This window comes from Anopheles funestus, chromosome 2RL (assembly GCF_943734845.2).
Source record: "Anopheles funestus chromosome 2RL, idAnoFuneDA-416_04, whole genome shotgun sequence".
Taxonomy (NCBI): Eukaryota; Metazoa; Arthropoda; class Insecta; order Diptera; family Culicidae; genus Anopheles; species Anopheles funestus.
Window position 1 is genome coordinate 79,423,071 of NC_064598.1, and position 27,172 is coordinate 79,450,242.

Sequence of the window (27,172 nt, forward strand, 5' to 3'; positions counted from 1 at the left end):
TATTGGGTGCCGTCTTCTGTTGGTCGTTTATCAAGGCATTTCTGTCATCATGTCATGTTTTCATCACAATTTTCACTTACCACATCTCGTCTATCCTTTTTAGAGACTTTGAACGATCTTTCTATGTTATTGCCCTAGTAGACGATCATGCTCATACTTACTTGATCGCCATCCCCCCGCTTATTAATAAATTAGAACATTAAGTAAATTAAACTATTAAATCGAAGGGAAAGAATATTATTCGAAAAAAGCTAAAACAAGAAACTCACTAGGTATAAATAATTATTTACCGCATAAGTAAGTCTTAAAATATCCATATCTGTTCTTACAAAGGAAATCTTTCCATATCTGTTCTTACCAAGGCAACTTGACGATAAACAAGAATAGATACAAAAAAAACAGTTCAATTGAAAAGGTATTTTTCCTTTCCACTTCTTAAAAATGTAGCTATTCTTAGTTTGTTTCGATAACCTTATTTGAATAAAACATGTCAATCTCTAGCTCATTCTCTTTTGCTTTTCTTCCTCTAGAACCCATACAAAACGTGACGTGAATTGTGAAGTTGATTGACAGCAGTTAGATTCATTCATAACTTTAATCACTCTGATATGAAGAATCATTAAACCCATTTCTCTACGTCTCCCTTCACTTTATCGCGTAATTTACGAACTGTCTTTACGGGCTCCCAATGAGTTCACCCCCCATTTTAAGTGTCTTGGAAATGAGAACAAGAATTGACAACGTAACAACCAATAAAGCAAGAAAATAAAACACAAGAAACACCTCACCAACACATCTAACGACCTCCCCGGTCGGGGGGTATTCCCAGCGAAAGACCAAAACATCCAACCGATCGTACTACTGGTCAAGTTATTTCACTTTGCATCAAGTATCATCCCACCTCTAACAGACCAACCAACCGACCAGGCGCGTAATGAATTCTGATTATGTTTTGTGAATTCTTAAATTACCCACCCGTTTAAAGAATGGTGAGAAAACCACATTTCCATACACCGCTGGCCGCTGCTATCTTCTCAACCCCGTTGTCACTGGATTCGTGACCCAGCAATCCGAACAGTCCCAAGCGCAAAACCTTTCGCCCCTGTTAAGAGGGTTCGCCGTGTTTCGCATGAGCGATTTTACGCTTGGGGTTTTTTTTTCACTCTCTCTCTCTCTCTCTCTCCCTTCTAGTTCCGTCCGTTCACTATCGGTACCTGATAGCTTTTCCTGCGACCAAACTCGAAGTCGAACCATCTTTCATGACTTCATTACGGACGCATGCGGTTCCCTGCAGCAAGATGACACACCGGTGGAACGGTGAAACAAGTGCAACAGAGGTAACGTCCGGGAAGGGTATATTCCGTGGCCGTGGAACCGAAACACAATACAAGGTCAGTGTACGATAGAAGCCATCCGTCAGAAGGGTCATAAATCGAGGCTATGTTTCTTTGGACAAGGGTGGCAGATTAGTGGGGGCAAAAGTGGCCGACAACTTACAAGATGAAAAATTATTGGAAAAGTACACCGATTGTTATATTATATATATATTGGGTGCCGTCTTCTGTTGGTCGTTTATCAAGGCATTTCTGTCATCATGTCATGTTTTCATCACAATTTTCACTTACCACATCTCGTCTATCCTTTTTAGAGACTTTGAACGATCTTTCTATGTTATTGCCCTAGTAGACGATCATGCTCATACTTACTTGATCGCCATCCCCCCGCTTATTAATAAATTAGAACATTAAGTAAATTAAACTATTAAATCGAAGGGAAAGAATATTATTCGAAAAAAGCTAAAACAAGAAACTCACTAGGTATAAATAATTATTTACCGCATAAGTAAGTCTTAAAATATCCATATCTGTTCTTACAAAGGAAATCTTTCCATATCTGTTCTTACCAAGGCAACTTGACGATAAACAAGAATAGATACAAAAAAAACAGTTCAATTGAAAAGGTATTTTTCCTTTCCACTTCTTAAAAATGTAGCTATTCTTAGTTTGTTTCGATAACCTTATTTGAATAAAACATGTCAATCTCTAGCTCATTCTCTTTTGCTTTTCTTCCTCTAGAACCCATACAAAACGTGACGTGAATTGTGAAGTTGATTGACAGCAGTTAGATTCATTCATAACTTTAATCACTCTGATATGAAGAATCATTAAACCCATTTCTCTACGTCTCCCTTCACTTTATCGCGTAATTTACGAACTGTCTTTACGGGCTCCCAATGAGTTCACCCCCCATTTTAAGTGTCTTGGAAATGAGAACAAGAATTGACAACGTAACAACCAATAAAGCAAGAAAATAAAACACAAGAAACACCTCACCAACACATCTAACGACCTCCCCGGTCGGGGGGTATTCCCAGCGAAAGACCAAAACATCCAACCGATCGTACTACTGGTCAAGTTATTTCACTTTGCATCAAGTATCATCCCACCTCTAACAGACCAACCAACCGACCAACCGACCAGGCGCGTAATGAATTCTGATTATGTTTTGTGAATTCTTAAATTACCCACCCGTTTAAAGAATGGTGAGAAAACCACATTTCCATACACCGCTGGCCGCTACTATCTTCTCAACCCCGTTGTCACTGGATTCGTGACCCAGCAATCCGAACAGTCCCAAGCGCAAAACCTTTCGCCCCTGTTAAGAGGGTTCGCCGTGTTTCGCATGAGCGATTTTACGCTTGGGGCTTTTTTTCACTCTCTCTCTCTCTCTTTCTCTCTCTCCCTCCTAGTTCCGTCCGTTCACTATCGGTACCTGATAGCTTTTCCTGCGACCAAACTCGAAGTCGAACCATCTTTCATGACTTCATTACGGACGCATGCGGTTCCCTGCAGCAAGAAAGATGACACACCGGTGGAACGGTGAAACAAGTGCATCAGAGGTAACGTCCGGGGAGGGTATATTCCGTGGCCGTGGAACCGAAACACAATACAAGGTCAGTGTACGATAGAAGCCATCCGTCAGAAGGGTCATAAATCGAGGCTATGTTTCTTTGGACAAGGGTGGCAGATTAGTGGAGGCAAAAGTGGCCGACAACTTACAAGATGAAAAATTATTGGAAAAGTACACCGATTGTTAGTAAAGTCTTATGATGTATTAGCAATTAAATTCGTGCAATAAAAACCCTTTAAAAAAACTCTAGGTGGATTGTACCCAACATAAGGTCAACAGTTTCCCTCTCTATCGTCATCTCACTCCCCAAAAAACGGTGTCCCCTTTTTCCAACGCTACAACATGTGCGAATAGCTAACAGTGTCACCGTACGATGGCACCATCACCCAGAAACAGCATCAAACCACATGCGCCACATTGTGTCGTGTTCCCTCCCTAGCACCTTACCCTGGTGCTGGCTTTGATTCATACCGATACTCACCTGCCACTCAACAGACTTCATCACCACCGGAAGCTGACGTGACGAGCCCGAACAGGCCACTCGCTCACTCATCATCACAATGATGATATTATGCTTCGTTCCGATGAAAACAATTCCAACTTTAACGGAGCATTTGTTGTTTTTGTTTCTCTCTCTCTCTCTGTCTCTCTCTCTCTCTCTTTCTCTCTCGGAATTCGAATCACACACGTGCTTTTGGATTGAGGAAATTTAATTTCTATCCAATTCTATTTACATCACAAAACACAACTTACCAAAATTTTGTTGATCGTTTAAGTTTTTCGTTCTCCTTTTCGTGTCTCTTTCTACTACGATTCCATTTTTTTTGTTTTTTTTTTAAATAAAATATAGTTCCAAAACTGTTCCTTCTGAAGCATTGCTGTTCTCTCCGCAAAAAAAAACCCCTAAGCACACCTGGAATCCCTCATCACATTTACCCGTTTTTTAGCAAAAACCCTGATAACCGTACAGCTAGCATCTAATCTCTAAAAATGAACCACACACGTTCTAAGTGTGGATGGGAAATGAAAGTGAAATGGAAAAATATAGCTCTCGCAAAAAAAAACACACTAATGCATGGCACTGGCCTAATCGTTTCGATTTAAGTACATCATCCTGCAAATCAGAACCATTCCTCTACCCCGGTACGTTATCAGTCGTGTATCTTCCCATGGCAGGTGCATGTAGCAGCACAGTTTCGCTGACGTTCCAATCCCTCCGACGTAGCCGTATTGCACAGCCAACCGGGCCACGTACGGTAAAGATCGCGACAGTTCGCCCACAGGTCAGCGGTATTGCACGTGTTGGTGCAGAGTCTACGTTTAGAAGGGAGAAAACTGCTTGTCTCAGTATCTCATGCGCCATGTATTACCAGCTGGAGGTGTCTTGGCTTACCTTATTTTACGGGAAAGGCAGTTTGTCTGGCAGGAACCACAGGGTCGTCCACGTTTGTACGGCAAACCCAATTTCTCCCCGTGATTTCCGCTGCAAGAAGTTATGAAAGCACAGTTAACACATCGCACAATACGCTCTCGATCGTTACGGTTTCACAGATAGATGTATACTTTATGTTTAAAACAAACAAACAAACAATACGTTTTCGATACGTTTCATTCCGTTGCTTTCCAATTAATTATTTGGCTACCGAAACGGCTACTTTCACTACGTACCGAAAGACTTCAAATTTAACCGTTCGATTCTTATTAGCCACGCTCAGCGTCGTCATGCTGGGAGGGGTTTGTTTGAGGTTCTTTTTTTTAATCCTCCTTAACCATTTTTGGGGGGAGTGTTCCAAAGCGTTGAAAGAAATCATTTAGACACCTTCATAAAAGTTTATTCCATCCATCAATGTCACTGTGAGCGGTGACATGTCTCATATAGAAAAGTGAGGAATTACGAGCGAAAGTGAAACCGACCCACAAATGGATAAACTGTTCATGTTATAAATCAGGACGCACTGAACTCCCATACGCAAACTAGTGCAAGGACGAATGTCCAAACTTATTCCGCATTAGCCCACCCACTCAATCTCTGAAGAAATTCACTTCCATATATAAATATAAACTCGGTCCAATTTCGCGATCTTCACAGTTCTATCGTGTGCGTTCTTGTTAGTCATTTCGCACACTTCCTTTCTTGCACGCATTCGTACTGCCGGTACTTACATGGGACAGTAGTTGCAGACGTAGTTGTAGAATGGTTTCCCTCGTGGACCACCCTTCGGACACTTCGTTAGACCGCAGCCGACCTTGTGTGTGGCGGCCCACACCATCTGCGTGTAGTGTCCGACACTGTCGAGAGCGTTTCTGCTGGAACCGTACGTAAAGTTTTGCCGCTCCAAAAACCACGTCCGCAACGCAAACATCCTACAGTGTAGTGAAGGGAGAAAGAAGGTGAAATGAGAATTGAAACAAAAAAAAAACAACAAAATCTCTTTACCCCCCAAAAAAGGGAACACTGAAAATAGAACGGATTAAGAAGTGGCGATGTTTCCTGGTAACGAAATCGATCAAAATCACAAAATCGCTTTTGATCCGAAGTTGGCGCCAGATCGGTACGAAACGTCTGTGAAGGAGTGTCACCGTTCAATGAAGATCGTTGTCTTGGCAGCCCACGCATCATCCGGAGCATCGTCTGAAGAGTGTCATCAACCTTACCCGTAGCGAATCGTCCGAGAAGGTCGTACCGTTGACAGATAGTTGCTGTTTTGCCGAGTGCCACACCAATCTCCCATGATACCACCGATGGTCATATCCTTCAAAAAGCTATCAACTCACTTACCACGGGACGCGATGCGTCGAAACGAAGATGTTCTGACCGCAGGCACCAAAGTTATCAATCCATCGTCCCTTCGGTGTGTCGTGCGTCAATACACGGCACTGATTTGCCCACTTCTGTGCCGATCGGGCTGCTCCATGGTGCCATTTCTGTAGAAGCGTAGAAAGTAAACGGGAAAAAGTTCCACTTAAAGTAAGATCTTTAATTACCGGAAACTGAACGGCCAAGAATGGGATGGAGAGAGAGCTAGTATTGGAAACTATCCCAGATTGAACACACCAGATCGGAAGTTGCTGTCGATCGTCGATCGTAAATTCATCTAGTTTATGGTGACGGTGCGTTCTACAGTGGTCGCAGATTAAATAAACACTGCTTAATGAATGAGATCATCAGTTGATGAGTTTTATTACTTTACGCCTCGCTCCATCAGGGTGTTTTTGTGTGCTGGAATCGTAGCCGCTTACCGGGCGAAGATAGCGTGAACCGGCTAACTCATTTGTATGCAAATCAGTTATGATCCCTCCCATCCCCTCAATCTTGACAGTTGGGTATTAAGCCTCACAGAGCAGTTGGATGGACGCACCGAAAGAAGCGACCTGTAGCTTCTTCTACGTTCATTCGCACGAAAAATAACACCTGGACCACGGACTAGCGATGCCCGATTAAACATCTCAATGAAGTAGGACAGCTGTTTTGGTCGTGTAGAACCATCACAGTACCTGATCCACCTTCCAACAGCGAGACAACCATGTACGAAGGAAACGATCGAACTGATCGCCTAAACAAATTGTTAATAAATAATAAGTAACAGCAGATATTTTGTCATCTCGATCACGCGATCACTGCACATTGTACACTAACAAGCCCGTATAAAGAGCGGCTACATAACCTTAAACCGATTTCCCGTCTCTGGCACACCAGTCCGCCACCAGTAGCCAGACGATCGCCACCATCAGAAATGCACAAGATCAAAGCGGAAAGGCAGTAACTCGTTAGGTGGCTATTACAAGCGCACGTGAGACCATGGTCAATAAATCAGGTCCGGTCCGAAATTGAATGGGCTGTCGGCTTAGTTTGGATATAGCTGTCCACCAACGCGTGTGATTACTGGATTCACACAAAACAAAAAGTCTCCCGCCACTCGGTCTTAAGCGGTGCTGCTGCATCCTCAGCCACCTAGAGTGCGAGTGGATTGCAGTTTTTGGTTTCATCTTCCCGGCAGAAGGTGTGAAGCATTTATCTGTCCACTTCATATGGTGACCAAAATGTCGCTTCCTTCTTGACATCCCGGATGGGTTGGGGGGGGGGTTACCAGTTCTGCTCCGTTGATTGATCCCACCTAATGCGATTAAGGTGGGTGGGTAGGTAGATGTGCGGTGTTCAGCTGTTGCTCAGCCAAACGTGCTCTGCAAGGTGTTTACTCCGAAACGGGATAACAATCACCTTTCGTGCGAGCAGCATCGGAAAAAATTAAGCAATCACAATAAATTTTGCCAACCGCGAAAACGACGTACTTACGGCAAATGCGACACGAATGCGGTGTTCAGCCATCCCACCGACCGGCTAAGGACCGGCTACGGAGAGGTGGTTTTGAACGATTGAATTGTGTCTCAACATCGAAATGGAGATCAAAAATTCGAAAATCTGTTGTCACATGCGGATTTGCATATTAATGTTTGCGTTATGATGCTCTGCAAAAGCAAAGACCCGGCGAGGATCACCTTTTGCTTGACCGCTTTCTGCACGACACTTAGACGACCGATAGACTTTGCATGTTAGGACAAAAATCCCAAACCGCGCAGAGGCGGATGAGTTTTCCTTTGCGAGCTACACACACACACACACCTCTCTCGAAAACCTTCCGCAGCAATAGCAGGCCCGTCCGCAGGTCGCCTAAATCATTTCTAATTTTGTATCGATACAAAACCCCGTATATGGTATGGGACGCTTCCGTCCAGCTAGGCACTAAATGGAGCTGCTGGAAGATAAATTTCTCTCCTATTTAAATTAACTTCCAATATTTCATCGATCTGTGACATCTGTGTGTCTTGCAATCGCAACTGCCTTGCTCGGGTAGGCAAGGTACACCAAACGAACGAACGAATGGTGTGCAGTCAAATACCACTGGCTTGGTGGTGTACCGTCCCACCAAACCGATGCCGATTTCAGTTTAAATGTTTGCTCGTTTGTCACCTAACGACATGTTTAGGATTATTACAATACAATTTTCATAAACATAACCATTATGCCCTTTTGCTAACCATCCACCGTCTGGACGGTGCTGTACGGAATATACCACCCTCACCATAAATATATCAACCGATCGTGTTAATATATTTTGACACACAAGCGTCACCTCTCCAACTCTATCAAATTAATATCTATAATCCGTCGTGTCTATCGTGCTCGTCCCAGGTTTTACCGGTGGCAGTGGCGTGGATTACAGTGTCGATCGTCCGTATATCAGCCGCTAATGATCGTGTCGAGTACCTTCTACGAAGGTAGATCGGCATGTCGCGGCGTCATCTTATTTACGATACGCAATTTTCGGTTTCCCGTTATAGTGAAATCCCAACCGTTAAGTTGGCGCCACTTAAGTTAAGCAGCGTGCCTTAATAAGTCCCTGTTTGAGGTTTTAAATAACGGTTTAATTTATTTGAATAGCTTGTACTAAAAAGAAACTTCGTTTCTCTAGTAATGCAGCTACTATTAGTACATTGTGCTAAAGATCCTTAACATCGTCCGCTGTGTGGGATAAATCTTTGCCGGGAAAAATATTTAGGTTAACCAAACACTGTTAAAATGATTCAATGATTTTCTTGCAAAATGTTCATATGATTTCAAGCAGGTAATCTACTTTTCCGGCCTATTCCCCGCTTGCTTCCGACTGTTATTTATTAACCAAAGTCCAACGGGTGATGGAATTGGTGGAATTTCTAAACATTTTACAAGAAAATAAATTAACCTCGCTATGTTGAATCACGTCCAATAATCGAGGTCAGTGTCTTGTTTTATTTTTTTCCCCTCCGTAGTTTGTTACCTTTCCGTAACAGACACTCTGGTGACAAGAATCTTACTGCTTCTCACCATCTCTTTTCGGTTTTTCACACCCCATACCCTTTAAGCGGTGCTGCCCAATAAGAATTACTCACCATGTTTAGCATATTCGCGGCCGGTGGTATCACCTTGGTGCGGTACGAATCGTGCAGCATCACGATCCGTCGCTGAACTTTGCGCAATCGCGGCGAAATTGCCTTCGTCGGCACCTTGTCTCCATACAGTCTAGGCACTAGAGAGAAGAAAGAAAAAAACCGGGAAACCGCCAGTGGACCGGTTTATGTGCGATGATGTGGTCGTTGTTGTTTATGAGTTTTGGTGCGTGTGTGTGTGATATGTTCAGATTCAAAATTTCGTTCATCATCCACACCCCGTCCAAGGGTGGTCCCCGTACCGACCGACAAAAATCGTGACAGTTGAAAGTGTGAATGAAGAAATTATTTCCCATCCACACCCAATGTTTCGGTTTGCCATGTGCAGATGGATGATGAGCATTTTGTTTTGTTTTGTTTTAAGATTTTCGACGTCGAGTGTTTTGTTAGCATATCCGCCACCAACCAGCACAATCGTCGGCAGTATCAATCGTTTGCAAAAGTCGGGTAGAACGCATGAAAAGAAGTACCGAGGAGGGAGAAATAAATAAAATTGAAAATGAAGATGAAAAGAGTGAAGATGCACACGTGAATTAAATTTCAATATCTGTTTCGAACAAAGAGCATAAAGCTTCTCCAATCACAATACAATGGCCACCCGTAGGAACCATTTCGGGTTGTGGAATGGTGTGAAATTGTTCACTTATCGATCCTATGCCTAATGGATACTATTAGCGAATGGATTCAAGCCGCGCGGAAACACAATAAATAGCGTTAAAGTGTGTAGAATAGGTAATGAGGCATTCAGGACACGAGTCTAGTATCGAAAAAGGAGCAACTAAACACAAGAGTCACTATTAGTACATCGCTTAATAAACTATTTTCCTATCAATTTTGTTCTTTATCAACTTATGGAGCACGATTTTGATAGAAATACTCCAGAATGAAGGATATTTTCACAATAAATATAATGAGTAATCAAGGACAATGTAGTAGATCGCGCCATCGCTGGGAATTAGTACATGTACTAAAAACAAAGAGAAACTAAAATACACTTTGAGAACCAAGAGTTGAATTATTGGTTATTGAAGAAGATGACGTAGTTATGGATACGGTCAAATGAATAAATTCTACACATGTTTGAAAGTGGCTTAAACGTGCACTAATTTAAACAAATGAAATATTAATTTTGTAGTCAATTCAGTTCTTATGCTTCTGTGTAAAATTGTGTTATACAAATTCGTGTTCAGTTCCATCAAGTACTATGACTTCTGAACTTGTCCAAAAGTGATTTAAAGGTGCCAAAGAATTGGAAAATTATTTTAGTAGTTAATTTAGTTCTTATACTTCTCTGTAAAAAAGTGTAACATAAACTAGGTTTATGTTTTTTTTTATTAATTTGCAAACCGACAATCAAAAGCAACACATTTCTAAATTCTTCAGCAGATCTACGCCATACTAACCTCTGTCATAACGCCAACCATCGGATAGTTCGAACCAAACGGCAAACAGCAACACGAACAGCAACAAACCACTGGCAGGACGCACCATTTTTGGCCACCGGACGATCATCGTCACCGCCGTACCGTGGTAATAACACCCCTTCCGGGAGAAGCTGATCTACTGATCTGAAACGATAACGAAAGGCGAAGAGCAAAAGGAAAAAAAAAATAAAAAGAACTGTCTACACTACTATACGGATGCTGGAAGCGGAAACATTTTCGGCTGCTCACCGAATGTGGCAGAGACACCCATAGGGAAACGGTAATCGTGATCATGTTTGCGATTAATGAAACGATCTGTTCCACTTGCGTCAAGCTGACACACGATCAAGATCGGGTACCGGGTGTCGGTACGATTTTTCAAGCTTTGCCTTAGAATTTCTTCCCCGTTTGACGTTCGTGCGTGGTACGTTGTTCAAATATTTCGCACCATTCTTGTCATTCTTCGATGTGGCTAGTGTTTTTTTTTGTTACCTTAAAGGAAATTCATAACCAATTGATCGCCCTTTTCCGTACTTTAATCCATCAGATTGTTTATCGATCGAACAAGCCACTCAACAGCGAGTGGCAAGTACAAGTACTGCATTATGTTTATAGAAAACATAGCACTTACCGGACAAGCAAAAGGAATGGAAAAGGATTGAGAGATCCCAAAAACCACGATCACGTTCCGCTTGCGAAAAACAGATGGTCGTGTGAGAGGAACAAATGTACGATCGCGTCGATTTTTGCCAGTACTCGCCAATCTGTCATCTCGGGTCAAGCGCTTGCGGGTGTGTTGCGAGCCGGTGGCGAAAAAAAGGTTTTTTTTTGGCGGAACATCTACCGGTGATGGCCTTGTGGGAGTTGAATTATTGGCTCGATAGCGTTTCATCGTTCACACGGTTGCCGTACGCACGCGAACCATGCGCCGCGAACATGGTGCCGCAGAACGCACTACACTACCGTGCAGCTCCTTTAGCGTGTTCCTTCCTGGCAAAAACGTATGTACGGTTAGGTTGGAAGTTTTCATCACTAAGGTTAGATCAGTGTTTACGAGCATCAATGTTCATGTTATTTTGCGTTCCACCTCATTTCGCATATTTTGCGATTTTGTTTGCCCCATCCATCCATTCCCCACTTCTACGTACGACTGAACTGAAAAGGTTTGAGTTTTGATTTTTGCAATAAATTCTGCCAAACGGCGCTTCTGCCCGAGGTCACAAGCATGTCACGATATTTCGTTCCGTGTTTCGCACACCGACCGGCAGAGATGATCTGTTGATAGTTCTAATTCATCGGCCAAAAAAATGTTGTCCTCCTTTTCTGTCTTGCCTATTGGTTGCGAATCGAAACGTATAAAATGCAAGATAACATTCCAATCCATTAGTTGAAACAACTGTGACTAATAATGTGTCGGAATCGGTGTTGGAGAAAATACTTCACCGCAAGAGAGTCACAACACGTCTAACACTGTAAGCCGATCAAGCGATCAACAGTTTTAGCGCACCATCTCAATCATCCTCCCGGTCGGGCCAAAGACAATACTAACAGATCGTAAAATAGGCATTAAAATGCTATTAAAACAAAGCCTAGAGGATTTGGCTGTGTCCGTGCAGCAGTGCGATATGACATAAAAGGATGTACCGTCTTTTTTTCAATATGCTCCAAAGATAATTTTTGGGTGGGATTCGATCGCTCCTAGAAGACGTAAACTCTCCAATGCTGGTCCAATGATCAATGCATAAATTCGCAGCACAAGATCATTACGGCTTATACATATGCACACACGTTATGGGCACGGGTATGGCCCAATCTGGAAGGCGATAAATTACTTTTACGACTAATTAAGATATATTCCCCATCATCATCATCAATCTACAAGCGACGAACTGGGGCAGAGGTACTGGGACCCATTGGTCGAATCATTCCACGGCCCACTTTACAGGCTGGATTAAGCCTTGTACTAGCACTGCTTGGCGCAAGGATGTAACACTAAAACCCCCTCCTCCCCCAAAACGGACATCCTTGACCTGAAGCGATTACGCAGAAAAATAGATACATACTAGGCGGCGAATCTTCAAGTCAAGTGTCTTGTTCCCTTTTTTTTTTGTTCTGTTTGTTGTTCTCGGTTGCGCCCATCTGCGGTCAAACTGTGACCATAAATTTAAACCACACTCACGCGTATTAATAATTAAGTCGTTAAATCTCGTTCGAATGCATTCGGTTTCGGGGCATGCACATTATGGTGGCTTTGGTTTTGTTTTTCACTCGTTCGCCACAGACGTCGACGTTACGGAATGGAACCATGCGGAAGCTACGGAAGCTGTCAGAAACGTGGGTACCTCAATTGTGCCAAGCAAAAAAAAACGGGGCACCCACTTGGGGTGCTTGGGGCCAATGGCAAGAACAGGAAACGAGAAGAAAGTTGTCCGAAGCAGGCGTAAGGGCGTTGAGTGATGCAACAGATATAGTGGACGTTGTCCAGTGACAGTGGTCAGTGTTTTCTGCACAGTTTTTTTAGAGTCCATGAGACCATGTACCACACACGTAGAGGAGATTAGAATGATCGTGGATGAAGAAGATCTAAGTTCTAGCTTTGGAACACACTTTGTTTCATGTGCTAATGATGAAAACTTACCTTATTTTGCGAAAGTTTACTACCAAAGCAGGTGTAATCTTCTATTCCTTTTAGAAACCGCGTAATGAAGATCAATATTCTTGCACACTATGAGTCACGTATTCATTCTACTGCATTCAGGCACACTCTAACCGATCGATCACCGATCGAACACTCAATTTGGCTACTTTTCACCTCGTACAACACTTTTGCGCTGATCTGATCGTTATTCTTCTATATTACGCCTAATAATATTCACTAATATTCCCCACTGTACTAAATGATCAAATTACCAAACATCCAGCCAACCTCCACACACAATCACACACACTCGATCGTACACGTTTTGTGCGACAGTGCGGCGTAACACGAATCGTATTCGCCTGCTGCCCGGAATTGCCCAGACGATCAGACGACACGTACGTCCGGACCGGCTGCCGTCGAAGAGTGGACTGATTTAAATTGTGAGAGTAGATCGCGAAAAAAATATCTCACCGAATGTGTCACGATACCGCGGAGCCGCTGGTCCGTACGACAATGATGCCCATGCCAGCAAGAAGTTTAGACAACACGCGCGCGTGTTACCAAATAACACACCGGGAAAGATTATGATTTTTCCCTTCCCTTGTGCGCGTGCTGTTCCGCCGGACAGGTAAGGGTGGATGATGATGATAACCGTCGGTAACGTATGGCGATCATTCGGTGGGTAGTAGCAAATGTGGAAAAATAGCAACAACGGGGAAGTTCTACTACAGAAGCTGTACGGTACACGGAAGCAGAAGAAGGGTGAAGCGAGCTGAAACCATTTTAGAACTAGCGGAGCAGGTTTAGTACAGTGTTGCGCATAACAGTAAGTGCGAAATAGGAAATAAAGCTTTTCTATCTACATTGTGCTTGTGTTTGTACTTTGATGTATTAAATTACTTATTTCCTCTAGCTTAAGAACCGTACGCGTGTGATCGTGATTTAGGTTTTCTTTTTATTTTTAATAGCCCTCCACTAACTGCACCCGATTTACGGATCTCTCACGACCCCCACGACGATATATGGTTGCGATCGTGATCGATCTGTTAAAAATGCGAATGCTCACCAACAGAAAGTTTCAGGTGGGCGAACATTATCGCCGTTAAAGAAGAACGAACCACTTCAATGTGGTATAAACTTGCAGTAGCGGTTTTTTCTTTCGTTTTCTAACATAGCTTCGAAGTGTGAATACTGGAGTTAGTAATTTGAATGGAGTGTAGTGATACAGCAAAACGGATGACGATCGACAAATGACATTTGATGCTTTGAACTTTGAAATCTTAGTGATCGACACGATACTGTGCGAGAGTGTGTCTTTACTTCAATAATATTCTTTACTGAATTTGTATACTGAATATTCGAAATAAAATATTTCTATACTTTACTTCAACATGAATCCAATTTTACTATAATTGAAAATACATTTCAATAATGATTACTTCATGCAGAATAATAACTTGTTAATCTGCTTGTTATCTTGGACTTCTGCTCCAAAAATATCTTTCTATAAATGACTAGTTATAACAATCACTTGCCGAAGTCTTTAGGTCCGATACCTTGAAGGTGTACAAAACATTAGTATTAATTACTAAACAAAGAAAAAAAGTAGAAGAAAATTCGAAGATTATATCATCAAACAAATCGTTTACAAAAGTTGCAAAAATTAAGCTTAGTTTTATAAAAAATCCTACTTATGCAAGATTTAACAGTGAACCCTCATTAACACAAGATACACGCATGCGTTTCGAATCGAAAAGCAACCAATACGCTACCATGGTAACTTACCTTTGTTTACTATGTGTATCCAGTAGCATACCGCTTATCGACTTATTTCATCGATATCACCCATCATCATAGTCACCATAACTGGCTGCCTTCGCTAAAATAACACACCCCGGTTGCATCCATAAATTCTGTGCGTGATAATAATTCTAAGCATCTCCTACAATCGAAATAATGTCCTTGTTGGGTAGTGAGAATATTAAACTGCTGCAAAAGCTGTTCAAGGCAAACGATGAAGATGCCTCGTCCGATGAAGAACAACCTGCCCCAGACGTCGTGCCACAGTTAGGTATGTTATGCCACCTTTAGTGGTTTCATAATCAAAATTTTATTTGCTTACAAAGGCCCCGGAGATATTGGAGAACCGGCCACAGTGAAGCCGAAAAGGAAACCCTCTACCGATCCGGCAGAACACGTGAAGCCTTGCTCCTATGCGCCGCTCGAAACGCACACCCAGCCGGAAACGGAGCAACAACCCCAAACGCTCGAAGAATGGGAAGCACAACAAATGCAGCAAGATCGTGCCTTGTTCGATTCACGCAAACAGCCCGAATATCGGATCTCCTACCGTCAAACGGTCGCTACCGAGGATATCTACTTGCAGATGAACTGTAAAACGCCAGCAACGGCCAGCTGTGAAAACATGATTGTGGAAGTGTTTCTTACCGGCGAGGATGATTCCGTCGGCATCCATCAGATCGAGCTCGAGGTGAAGGATCAACGGATTGTTGTGGGATCGCCGAAGCATCAGCTCGATCTTACCCTACCGCACCGGATCAATCCGGACAAGGGTAATGCGGCCTGGCTGTCGGATCAGAAAACGCTTCGCCTTACGCTTACGATGGTACGTGAGCTGGATTTCGTTAACTTTTAACATGCAGCATGCGGAGAAAGATAAATAAAGTGGGAACAGAATTTATAACAAAACAGCAAAACATTTACCACACATATCGCAACACATTTTATCACATTTAATGGTTTTTAATTGTGTGCTGAAGGTTTGGTGAATGGAAAGGTACTTTCAATTCCTCAACTTACCTTAGATAAAGTAGGATTCTTATTGCGATTAACTTACTCGTCTGTGCGAACAGAACAGCATTGAAACAGTTCACTATTATGTCCTCTATTAGGTGAGTGTAGAGTTACAACAGCCGACCTGAAAGAAAAAGCAACTGAAAACCGAAGTACACCTACCAGAGCAAGCTCTCTTTGGAGTCATCGTACCTGCAAGGCGCACATGCTTCGTACCATGCAATCGTAATTGACTTTAGCCTTGTATGTATAAAATTCAATTACATTATACCATCAACAAAATGGTAAATGTGGCAAACAGAGATACATTTGTTACGGCTGCTACCTTTACTAAATCGTTCCCGCACACGATGGAAATGCACTCGGTCCATTGTGCTCTTTGTTGAAGTCCATCTCGACGACCAGAAGAATGTCACACAACATGCTGTGCTATGAAGTGGCGATAAATATCGATGCCTTAACTGCAAATGGAAACGACTTAATTTGAGACGATGAATTATGGTCCATTAGCGATGCAAAATATGGGATATTACTATGAATATTCCAATTTCTGGAGAACACAATCGCACACATTCAACATTTTGTTGTTTGTTTTGCTAACTTGTTTAAATTATTTTATTAATAATTTTATATATAAATACACTGTTGTTGTTTTTTTTTTGTTTGTTTGTTTGTTTCAATAATAGACTAATTTTAATCGATTTACGTTACGCATTCCCCAAGCGCTACACAGACTCGGGATAATGTGTGGATGTGAGTGTGTTCCTTTCTTTCGTATTACTGATTTTCATTCGCAGTTTTCACCTTATCTCTTTCATCTCATTTCCTGCTCGAAAGCATTCTCTTTTATCAGGGGAATTTTTATAATCCTCTGTACTATTGTAGTTTGCTTGTATCGCTTGTTTGAACTATTCACAATCTCTCTTTTTCCTAAACTAAACGAACGTATGTGTATTGTTTTTTTTTGTTGTTTCTCTTTTTTCTGTTTGTTTGTTATGCTTTTATATTAATGTATTTGCTTACTTACATTTTTTTTTTCAACCTTCCGGGGCGGTTCGTTTCCATTTCTTCGCACTGATCTATGTCAATCACATCACATACAAACAAAACCAAAAAAAAAAACACAAACGTTTCGCATCACACGCACGCTACCCGCACACACTTCCATACGTTCGAAAAGCATCTTTTCCTGTTTTCCTTTTTCCATCCAACCGTCACGACATCCTTTTTCAATCGCTCCTTTTAACTGGGGGATTTGCAAATGGTCAGGGGAAAGTTTTCTTACCTTTTTTACTAAAAGAGACATTATACGCGTCTTGCTCATAGGTGTGTATGATGTGTGACTTGTTACATTACCGTCCCGTCGCTAAAGTTACTTATAAATAGAGTCCCTTTTTTTTGTTGCCATTCCATTTTGTTACTCTACGTAATTCATGTATGTTGGTTCATTCTCCGTTTCGAAACCGGTCTTGTCCACGAATTTCCCTAGCCGTACACGTGCACCTCTTAGTACACGGTATTGGTACGCACTTTGACACTGTCGTCGCGTTCGCCTTACCAGTATCGCGCACTAAGCCGTCTTTCAATTAAATCGATTTATGTACATATTGTCAGAAAACAGAACAAAAAAAAACGAAACGACGTTATATATATAAAACTATTTATCCGTACCGTAATTAGTTCACTTATCGATCACGCTGCTCTGCTGCTTCCTTTGCTTCCTAATCTACCCTGTCACTATAAGGTTCGGTTATCTTTCCCGCTGTTACTTGATCAGCTGTTCCCAAGTTATTGTAGGCGCACAGTGTCTTCTGCATCTCTGCGTGCAAAATTCTGTTCCGGTCACATTCATTCATCCTTACACACCTAGTTGGAATCTACAAAGTGGAGCGGCTACAATGCGAAGGAGAGAAATGGTGAGGCCATAAACTGGGTTCTTATAGCGGAACGGTAACACAAAAGTGCGTGCTTGCTTTTAAGTATTAATTGAATTCTTGTTTGTTTGTTTGTTTGTTTTTTCTTTGTATTACTTATTTTCTCTGTTCATGTTTTGCAGCTTTGGGATTATAAATATTGTATTCACCTTCATACCTCCGCCTGTCTCAACCTCTCACGCTCCTTTCGGTGCCGTACCTGCCGCATTTATTTACAAAGCCACGCTTTCTAGTTATGTATTTTTCCCCTTTTTAAAACAAACAGTGGGTATATTCAGTCAAAGTACTAGAAGTGATGGCCACCATGGCCGACCGACCATCGTCAAAGCCAACAATTTTGCAGAGCTGGATAGGGAAAATGACACGCTAGGTATGAAGTTCTTAACTCGTGCACAGCAAGCTTTTTTTCCAAAGAGGCATGGCAAAATTTCCTTTTTAGTAATATTTCAATGTGGAAAACTATTTGCCAAAAACAAAATTGAAACAGAACAATTTTAATTATTATAATAATCGAATGCTTTAGATGGTTCAACGTTGGAGTTGAGTTTTGATTCACGATTATTCTCATAGCTGTTGGAAGCTCTTAGAGAATGTTAAAATAACAAACAGTTTCGTAATTTTGAATCACTCATCTCTCACCATACTAATCGTCCCTACGGTCTAAGCAAAAGTTGGCAAAAGCTTTTTTTACATTCTCCTTTAGCAGCTTTGTCTATTTACCGCATGTTTGGGTGGCTCTCTCCTTACGAAATCGTTCATGATAGATGGGTTTCTTCAGATTAGCCACAAAAATAAGAACACTGATGCCCAAACCTTCCCTGCTTTGCCAACCATCCCCCACCACCTCATGTCGTAAAGGGATGATCCTACAGTCATTTTGTTGTGATCGACGTTGCGCACCGTTACAAATTGCTTCCTTACTATGTACAAATGATACGTACTATGTAAAGCCTTAAAGATCGTTAAACTATCCCTAAGTGTTTCTTATGTGCTCTAGCGCATCCTTCTTACCACGTGACGTCTCTCTATCTCTCTCTCTCTCTCTCTCGCTGGATAAGATTTGTTGTTCTAAAATTTGCAAATTTTCATTTAACTAAAACCCAACCCCACTCTCGCAACAGTTCTGCGCATTTGAAACACTAACACGTGTATTGTTTTCTGTGTGACCGCGTGGGGATGGTTTACTTTATACCTCTCTCTATCTCTCTGATCAATGATTGTTTTTTTTTTCTTTTTTTCTCGTTTTTGTTTTGTTCACTTGTTAACAGCTAACAGACTTTTTTTTTAATTTTTCTTTTGCAATGTTTTGTTTTTTTTTCTTCTTTTTGTTCAAATTCGTTCAATCCTTCAGAGGATGCTACTACATACATTAAACCGATTGCAGCTTTAGAAGCTTCCTTTAAAAAGTGGGCAAATGTTCAGCTGACTTGTCATCTTCGTTTTACATTTATTTCGTTTCCTTTCGTTGCCGCTCTGCTTGCTTTAGTCATCCATATGTGCTTGTGTGATTTATTTTATCTAAAAAAAAATGTGTACACTGTTTTTGTTGTTGTTGTTTTTTCTCTCTCTATAATATCGCCTATCGGCTTTCAGCTTACGGATCATTAGTAGGATGGATATTCAAATGTTTCAATTCGGCTTGTAGCTACAACGGAAGCCGATAGAGAAGAGCTTCGACGACAGCTGCTGTTAAAATACTATCGATGAAGACGCTTTTCCCAAGGAGAAACAGTTCTAGCTCTAGTACTTATTTTAAAATGATGTAAAGATGGTGGCCCGTTCCTACATTGTAGTAACAATAACAAATGACTTCATAACGAAATCGATTGCAGTTGAGAACATAACAGCGCTGGGTCTTTTTGGGCACGCAATATTTATCATCCGTATGTGAACAAAGATTCAAGCCAAAGAAGAGCTACTCTACACAGACACAGAGTAACAACCGACAAAACAATTAAAACCTTTAAAGAACAGAACATACTCCAACCAAGTACAAATGATAAACAAATAATCAGAGATTAAACAGTACATAAACGACTGTGGTGTGATCTCAAGCGAAGGTGCACGATTTATATTTTTTAATGTCTCCCATGTAAATTGTCATATGTTTTAAAATATTGTGGTCTTGAAAAGATAGTATTTCAAAACGCAGTCAAAACAGTTTGTTAAAGTTATAGGTTTTTTGATATCGAACCTGAGGATATGCCGTTACGTCGTTGAATGCCGACATGAGGAAATATAACCCAACTGGAATTAGCCAATTGATGAGTATGGAACAGTCCTATAAATCAATAGAAACATGTCCAACACTGACGATGGTTTTGAGCCACCAAAAAAACGAATGCATCATCCTTGTTCAAACCACCATCAGTCCATCATTTCTGTTTAACGGTGCACGGTTAACGATCGACTTTATTAGTCAATAGTTGTGTACGTCTGTTTTGTACTAACCATACATGCGTTGTTTAATTAACTAGTCGTCATTAAGCTTATGCTATTCGGTAAAAATGGTTATACATGCCCTACACATCCAAAACGCGAATGTGAATTTGAGTAAATAAAAATGGAAAACTTTAAAAACGCTAAACATAAACGATCCTTTGCGATTGTTGCTCGACAGCAACAGATTAGCGTACAGAGTTTTTGCAAACATTCGTGTGCAACATGCATCATATCATTCGATTACAGTAAACCCATTCACAAACGTTTGCTGTCGCAAAATTCCCACAATAAACACCAAACCCGCAATAGGTTTAGGTTTGAGTTTTTTTTTTTTGCACGTTACACACAATGCCAACGGCGTCCACATTCGTGATAGGAAATATTTTAAAATAATTCGAAATACACACTAAACATGTACACATACACACACACACACACGCATTACATATGATCTTCATGGCAAGCGCAAAAGCACGTGAGCTTTGCTTTGCATTGCGTAACGTCAAATGCTCCACGCTGTTCGGGCACGATTCCTTATCATGATCGTACCCGCTTATCAAGCGCTAACGTACAAGAGGCGCATTTCGCTAGTGTCCTCTGATTGCTATGCCGTTTCCGTGGCAGGATTTCGTCATGCGCGCATAATTGCGTGAGTTTGGTTGATGTGTAAAATCTTTCTATCCTACCTAATCCTAACTGTCACTAAAAAATAAAAAATAAAAATCTCACACACAAGGGGAAAACTTGCTCCCAACTATGCCTTGCATTCCCGAGAACTTTTTGTCCGATTAATCACTACAGCGTACCCATCCAGAAGCCCACGGGATTCAGCTAGTCTAGCGTTAGATGGGTTACACATACGGCTAAGTAAATCTCTTTCGTGTCTTTCGTGTTTTGTTTTTTGTTTTTTTTTTGTAAGTCGACCAGAAGGCGCTTTTGTCAGTGATTGTTCCATAGACTGAACCGTTCGGAACAAAAAGGAGCTATCTCGTCTATCGCTCAGAAGCGGTAGAGAAGATCAGGGGATGGAAAGTCATTTAAACGATCCCCACACAAAACGGCCGTCTAGAACGACCTCAAACACTGTGATCAGTATTAGTAGAATGCAGCGATGTGGACGACAAGGAAAACGAACGAAGAAGTGCCGCTGCAGCGGCAACGGATGCAGCTAACGCCGCTAGCGCCAGAACGGATCGATTCGACCGGATTACTCTACCTTTCGCTAATGATTATCACTTACCGCTAGCACTAACGAGATTGCTACTATTATTACTACCGCCACCAGTTACCGTGCCACTATTACTGGGGCCGCTGATCCCGCTGCCAACAGTTGCACCACTATTGCCGGAACTGTTGTTGCTGCTGTTGTTACCGCTAGCGCTAACAACATCCACCGGCAACAGGTTGCTTGCCAACGGTACGTCCATGGAGCTGTTATTGCTGTTACTGCTACTGCTGCTCGCGCTACCACTATTGCCGTGATGATGATGATGATGATGAAGATGATGGTGATGATGAAGATTGTTGTTGTTGTTGTTATTGCTATTACTACTGGCACTAATCATATTGCTGCTGCTGAGGCTGGTAGTATTGTTGCTCTTGTTACCATTACCGCTATTAGTATTGTTACTGGTGGCGTTGCTGGTGCTGCTGCTGCTGGTGCTACTGCTGTTGCTGCTGGTGCTACTGCTCGTACTACTGATACCTTCGCCGGATGCCACACTTGTGGACAGCTCAACCGAAGTAGTGCCTTGCGTCGTGTTGTTATTGCTGTTTCCCGTTCCACCACCGATCGACGGTATCGTCGTAGCGGTCGGTGTTGTTACCGTTCCCGGAGAAGCTGCACTGTTGCTGATCGTGTTGTAATCGAGCGTAAAGTTTGACGTTCGCGTCATATCCTCCATGGACGCTTCCGGGCAATCCAGGCCTGTATGTTTCAGTGAACCACAGTTGTAGCACGATGGTGCCGTGCTGGTGTACGGAAGCGTTGTTGTTGTCGCGCCGTAAGCTCCTGCCGAACTACTGCCCCCTACTGGCACCTTGGACTGCTGCAGCAAGCCAATCTGGGGCGAGGGTGATGATCGTACCGCACCTGGTAGATTGGTCTGCGTGCTCGCTGCTGTCGAGGCGGGCTGCGACGGCAGATACGGTATCGCACTGTTCGCTACCACCGTCTGGCCCGGCACACCGGCGGGAACTAACGCGGACGGATGATACTGATACAGTATCGGTTCGCCTGTTTGCGGTTGCTGCGGTTGAATTGTCTGAGCGTAGCCCGGTGCCGTACGGAATGCGGTACCGTGGGAAAGGGCGGCATTAGCAACGGATCGGTGCGATACGGTTACCTGTGGAAAGGTGGTCGGCGCACCCGTGTACACAAACTGACCCGGCTGCTGGACCGGGGCTTGATTGATCAACACCTGTCCGGTCGACACAACACCACTGCCTGTTGCACCATTGTTACCGGTGCCGCTCATCGTAGCACCATTGGTTGTGCCGCCAGTGGTGAGAAAAGGCTGCCCCGTACTGGTGACCATCAGGTCAGAGCCTGTAAATTGTTGCTGCTGCTGTTGCTGATGTGCCACGTTTTGTTGATGATGTAACTGTGAATATGTCATCGAGGGATATTGTTTTTCTGGCCTCCCGTTAATGTTACGCATGTTGTTCGATCGATTCGTGCGTATGTGAGGAATCGTAGCGATGCTGGCCGGTGCCACACCGGGTGTTTCCGGTGGTGACACTTCACCCGTCGAACCGATAGAACTGCCTGAATCACTGCCAGTTGAGTTCGGTTGGTGATTCATTATATCCATCATCATGCCGCCTACGCCCTTCATATTGTAATTTGCCGTATGATAAATCCCACTATCCCTTTGTGAATGATGCTGCTGTTGTTGTTGCTGCTGCTGCTGCTGCTGCTGCTGCTGCTGTTGATGATATGGCGGATGCTGACTGACATAGTTCTGCTTCGATTGTCGTGGCAACGTGTTATGCGTTTGGCGCATACCGTTTCGGAGCTGTATCTGACTCAGCATCACCATTGTCTGGTCCTGGGAAAGGCAAAAACCCACATTTAAATCTTTCCTTAGCCAATAATTCGAGAAACAATTCATTGCTACCTCATCGACAGGTTTTAGGCTTTGCATTTGCGATTGGTTCTGCTGCTGTTGTTGCTGTTGCTGCTGCTGCTGCTGCTGCTGCTGCTGCTGCTGCTGCTGTTGTTGATCATTCTGCTGGTTTCTACTAATTCGATGCTGCACACTACTAGGGTGGATGCGGGTTGGACTCGTCGTACGACTCTGAATCGGCGAAGAGGGATTGCTCATGTGTGGCGACGACGACGGAGGAGGATAGGCAAGCTAACGAAAATGATGGGAAAATAAGCAAATACACACGTAAATAACAAAACTCTTATTTCATTCATCCCTTCCTACCTGCTGATAAACGGACTGAACCCATCGAGATGACACTGGCGGGGGAATCGTAAAATCTGTCTGCACTGGCAACGCATGCAAGGTGTCGAGATAATGGGGGGTAGGGTTTAGCGTGGCATCATTAGGAAGCGTCTGCAATGGTACGAAAGACAGCATAAATTATCAAAACCTAAACTGGAACCAACAAAACACGAACCTGTGTCAATCCCGGCAGTCCCGTATAGTTTAGTGTGATGGTTTGACCGAGCGATACTGGACCTTGCGGTAGGTTCTGCATCGAAAGTGCCGCATTCGGTGGCAGTGCATGCAGGGTTGTCGTACCGGGAGGTGGAACAGCGGGTGGTGGTGTCGAGTTCGGCAGATGTTGCGATTGATGTTGATGATGTGGCTGCTGTTGCTGTTGTATCGGCGATTGTTGTGGACTGTTGCTATGCAACGAATCCATCGAATGATGCTGCGATGCTGGCTGGTGATGATGCTGATGATGCTGCTGCGAATGATGCTGCTGTTGCGGCTGTTGCTCCAGCGGTACATCGTCGCGATCCCCCGACCGGTGATTAGCTTTCGGCTCCCAGGATTTTAGCTTCGTAAAAATCTCGCCACAGTGCAACCGCTGCTCGAAGGAAAACACCGGATGATTGGTGGCCATCGTGTAAACGAGCAACAGCTCCTGCTGATCGTCCTCCTCGAACAGTCGCTGCAGATCTGACCGGGCACCCCAACCCTCGAGCGTTTTGAACAGCTCGTTGGCATACGCATGGTTGCAAGCGCGGTACAGCGCAAGAAACAGGGCCATCTTGCGCCGGATCCGTTGGTCGGTCGGTTCGCCGGACGCGATGTCGGCGATGAACTCCTGCGGATTGTTCACCTTCAGCTCGGCACCGCGCAGCTCCGGCGCATCCCGTCGACCGAGCTCCTCCAGATACGTGCCGAGGAACCGCAGCTCGAACGGAAGGCACATGTTCAGCATGATGCACATGGTGTCTATTCTGCTGTAGCTCTTCAGATCCCTGAACCAATTGACGACGTCCTCGTTACAAATCATTTCCAGCAACACATTTGATTCTACGGCACAAGCTGAGTTCGTGGTTTTTGTGTTGTTTTCCTCTTAAAAATTATCGTCCGTTATGCGATCTCCCTGCTTCCTAGGCGTGTTGTCCTTATTGATTAAAGCAACTTGTAAAACACGCCGCACGCTTTTAGTGCGTATTATTTTTCTCGCTTTTGTTGATTGAGCTTTGTTTACCACCCTCGATTCAACGGGGTGGGCGATGAAAGTGACGGCGTTTTGTGATTTTTGGCCTTTTGGCCAAATCTAATCAATAAAATACCCACTCTGTCCGCAGTACTGGCATTACCAGGTTAGCAAACCTATTGGGCACGGCTAGTGGTAGTGCTGTCCAGTGACCGTGCTAGCAATCGACCAGAGAAAGGACAACTCGGTAGCAGTAAATTCGTCTAGCTGAATTAACACAGATGCAAACCCGCTCTTCTTCCTTCCATTCTCTGCGCGGTCCAACGTTAAACAGTCGTATGCTTTTCTCGCGCTGTCCTTCCAAATGCAAGCCATGTATCAATCATTTCTGCATCCGTAAGCGTACCAACTGCGCCTTTGTCCTTCGTTTATCACACCTTCCAAACCTTCCGCGCGTTAGTCTTATCCGGAGGCGTAATGCCAGCTAAAAAAGAGAGCAACAATGTTATTAGCTGCTGACAAAAACTATTCCGTCTCTTCATGCTACTATTAGTACACCACAAACTGGGATCTAGCTGACCCGTAACTGCACGTTGTTTCCGCGATTTGCGTAGTGTTTTTTTTTATTATTTTACTTTCTTTGCGCGGTGATTCAAATGCACTCACACAATAGTACAGTGTGTCAGTAGCGATTCACATCCGCAGTATGTGCAAGAGACTTTGTCAATAGCACAGACGCAAGGAAGAGACATCAACAATTATGCGTGCCGAAAACACAGGACACTTGTAACCGCATCCGATATGATAATTGATTCTTTTGCTTCGCTGTAACAATTTCATGGCTTTGCCAATTGGGCTATGGGACACCACACCGGGTTAAGGGTGTATGTCCGGGGTGAAAATGAATCACTCTGTGCCCTCTGATTCAGAAATGTGGACAGGTGGTTAATAGAGTATCATTTTCTAAATCTTCTACCGATTCTTCCAATCGTGGAAACTTTCCCAATCAGCGCCAGAACACATCACACACCGTAAGAGTCCGCGATACGCACCAGAGGGTTTGTCGAACGATTTTATGTCTTCCGAGAAATGTACGTTTATCATAACCGTATCAAGGTATGTAACTATTTCTTAACTGTTCATTCTAGTTGTTCTATTGCTTTTTTATCTTTCATTTAATGCTGCGATAACACTTTCTTCACAACAATCCTCACGGCTGGTGGTTGATGTCCCTGAGAAAATTAATCTTTTCCGGAACGAAAAAATAAACTGCACAGACACACACATTACACACTTGCATACGCACACGCACACAGCCTCATTTACACACACACACACACTCTTTCTCTATGTATGATGTACGCTGTCAACGAAGAACAACACTCCTTCCTCTGTGTGCTATGATGGTGTCCGACAAAGCTTTCATCCGGGTGTGTTGAGTGTCGTTGGCGGGTGATCCTGGTTACTTTTGCTCTTACAACATACCCAACAACAGAAATAACACTACACGCACTATTCATACGCTGGAACCGGAAAAATGGTTCACTGATTAGCTTTAGATTTTTGCTACACCCCGATACATTGCTGCGGCTGTCAAAATGATAGGTACCGCGGATTACAGCGATCTTCACAGGCACATCCATCCGCACATACTCCGTGGCGAGCAGTATTTCATTGCGAGGCTTTTGCGTTATTGCTTCAAAGGATTCTCTTGGCTTCTAGCTAAATGGCCACTTGTCAACTTCGACCACTTCATGTCCTGTTCGAACCCACCGAAAGACGATTGTAAGGAGATGTTCTAATTTCCCACTGTTCCTGCCATCCACCATTAGGTCGGTGCGAGTGTGTGTACCCCGCTATTTTCGTAAAAGTCCTGCTCTACTCTGGCACATCATCTGTGTACAGATCGTTTCGTTTCTACAGCAGCAGCAAACCATTCTCAGGAATGCATTTCGGAACGCACCTCAGTTGGTTCGGTAGCGGGTGCGTTTTGTTGCACGCGTATCTTATCCTTTGGACCACACCAATTTTTAACACTATATCCGAACACACAATGGAGTACGAGAGCGATGGAAAATAAACGCGACAAGAAATGTCTCTTACAAATTGTTCTACTTGCTTGAAAATACATCCGCTACACCAGCTTGCTTGCACAAAACATCCATCTTTTAACGAAACTATAGTGCCCAGCAACTGTCAACACTTGACGAAGCCAAATTTTGTTTACCAAACTTTTCGAGAAGTAAAATTAGCTGATACGAATTATACTGAATCAGAAACATAATTCCTGATCGGTTTCCTTCGCTAAATAGTAATTTCCTTTGCAATAACATTCAATCCACAATTGCCACAGCGCTTAAGTGAATGTTTTCATCGACAATTTAATTCCGATT

At 43.1% G+C, this 27,172-nt stretch overlaps 3 protein-coding genes across 10 annotated transcripts; 1 reads left to right on the forward strand and 2 right to left on the reverse strand.

The window, feature by feature from the left end:
• Positions 1–2,742: 2,742 nt before the first annotated feature.
• On the reverse strand, positions 2,743–14,081 carry LOC125774745 (cysteine-rich venom protein-like). Its single transcript, XM_049444923.1, has 7 exons — positions 12,958–14,081; positions 10,299–10,463; positions 8,839–8,975; positions 5,690–5,835; positions 5,074–5,274; positions 4,304–4,393; positions 2,743–4,224 (listed from the first exon to the last, which is right to left on the reverse strand). Exons 2-7 carry the CDS (start codon positions 10,405–10,407, stop codon positions 4,062–4,064), a joined length of 846 nt encoding a protein of 281 aa, XP_049300880.1. The 5' UTR covers positions 10,408–10,463; positions 12,958–14,081; the 3' UTR covers positions 2,743–4,061.
• Positions 14,082–14,696: 615 nt separating this feature from the next.
• LOC125765365 (dynein axonemal assembly factor 6) lies at positions 14,697–15,826 on the forward strand. Its single transcript, XM_049430391.1, has 2 exons — positions 14,697–15,031; positions 15,087–15,826. The coding sequence occupies exons 1-2, from the start codon at positions 14,917–14,919 to the stop codon at positions 15,614–15,616; spliced, it is 645 nt and encodes a 214-aa protein (XP_049286348.1). The 5' UTR covers positions 14,697–14,916; the 3' UTR covers positions 15,617–15,826.
• Positions 15,827–16,685: 859 nt separating this feature from the next.
• LOC125765364 (dual specificity protein kinase splA) lies at positions 16,686–26,910 on the reverse strand. 8 transcript variants are annotated; one of them, XM_049430384.1, is made up of 6 exons: positions 26,389–26,734; positions 25,832–26,302; positions 23,781–25,263; positions 23,585–23,716; positions 23,270–23,509; positions 16,686–23,200 (listed from the first exon to the last, which is right to left on the reverse strand). In XM_049430384.1, the coding sequence occupies exons 3-6, from the start codon at positions 24,627–24,629 to the stop codon at positions 21,383–21,385; spliced, it is 3,039 nt and encodes a 1,012-aa protein (XP_049286341.1). In that variant the 5' UTR covers positions 24,630–25,263; positions 25,832–26,302; positions 26,389–26,734; the 3' UTR covers positions 16,686–21,382. The 8 variants fall into 8 exon arrangements, with proteins under 8 accessions (XP_049286341.1, XP_049286347.1, XP_049286340.1 ...); XM_049430390.1 differs by lacking the exons at positions 25,832–26,302; positions 26,389–26,734 and adding an exon at positions 26,743–26,910 and having other exon boundaries at positions 16,686–23,194; XM_049430383.1 differs by lacking the exons at positions 25,832–26,302; positions 26,389–26,734 and adding an exon at positions 26,743–26,908.
• Between the last annotated feature and the right edge of the window lie 262 nt (positions 26,911–27,172).

What these genes read in the sequence shown, in the direction of transcription:
- LOC125774745 (XM_049444923.1), bottom strand. Translation starts at nt 10,407, where the DNA reads ATGATCGTCCGGTGGCCAAAAATGGTGCGTCCTGCCAGTGGTTTGTTG. An exon ending in TGGTTGGCGTTATGACAGAG is followed by an intron (nt 8,976 to 10,298) that starts GTTAGTATGGCG and finishes TCTTCTCTCTAG; the next exon opens with TGCCTAGACTGTATGGAGAC. An exon ending in CCGCGAATATGCTAAACATG is followed by an intron (nt 5,836 to 8,838) that starts GTGAGTAATTCT and finishes ACGCTTCTACAG; the next exon opens with AAATGGCACCATGGAGCAGC.
- LOC125765365 (XM_049430391.1), top strand. Translation starts at nt 14,917, where the DNA reads ATGTCCTTGTTGGGTAGTGAGAATATTAAACTGCTGCAAAAGCTGTTC. An exon ending in AGACGTCGTGCCACAGTTAG is followed by an intron (nt 15,032 to 15,086) that starts GTATGTTATGCC and finishes TTGCTTACAAAG; the next exon opens with GCCCCGGAGATATTGGAGAA.
- LOC125765364 (XM_049430383.1), bottom strand. Translation starts at nt 24,629, where the DNA reads ATGATTTGTAACGAGGACGTCGTCAATTGGTTCAGGGATCTGAAGAGC. An exon ending in GACTGCCGGGATTGACACAG is followed by an intron (nt 23,717 to 23,780) that starts GTTCGTGTTTTG and finishes GTACCATTGCAG; the next exon opens with ACGCTTCCTAATGATGCCAC. An exon ending in TTCAGTCCGTTTATCAGCAG is followed by an intron (nt 23,510 to 23,584) that starts GTAGGAAGGGAT and finishes CATTTTCGTTAG; the next exon opens with CTTGCCTATCCTCCTCCGTC.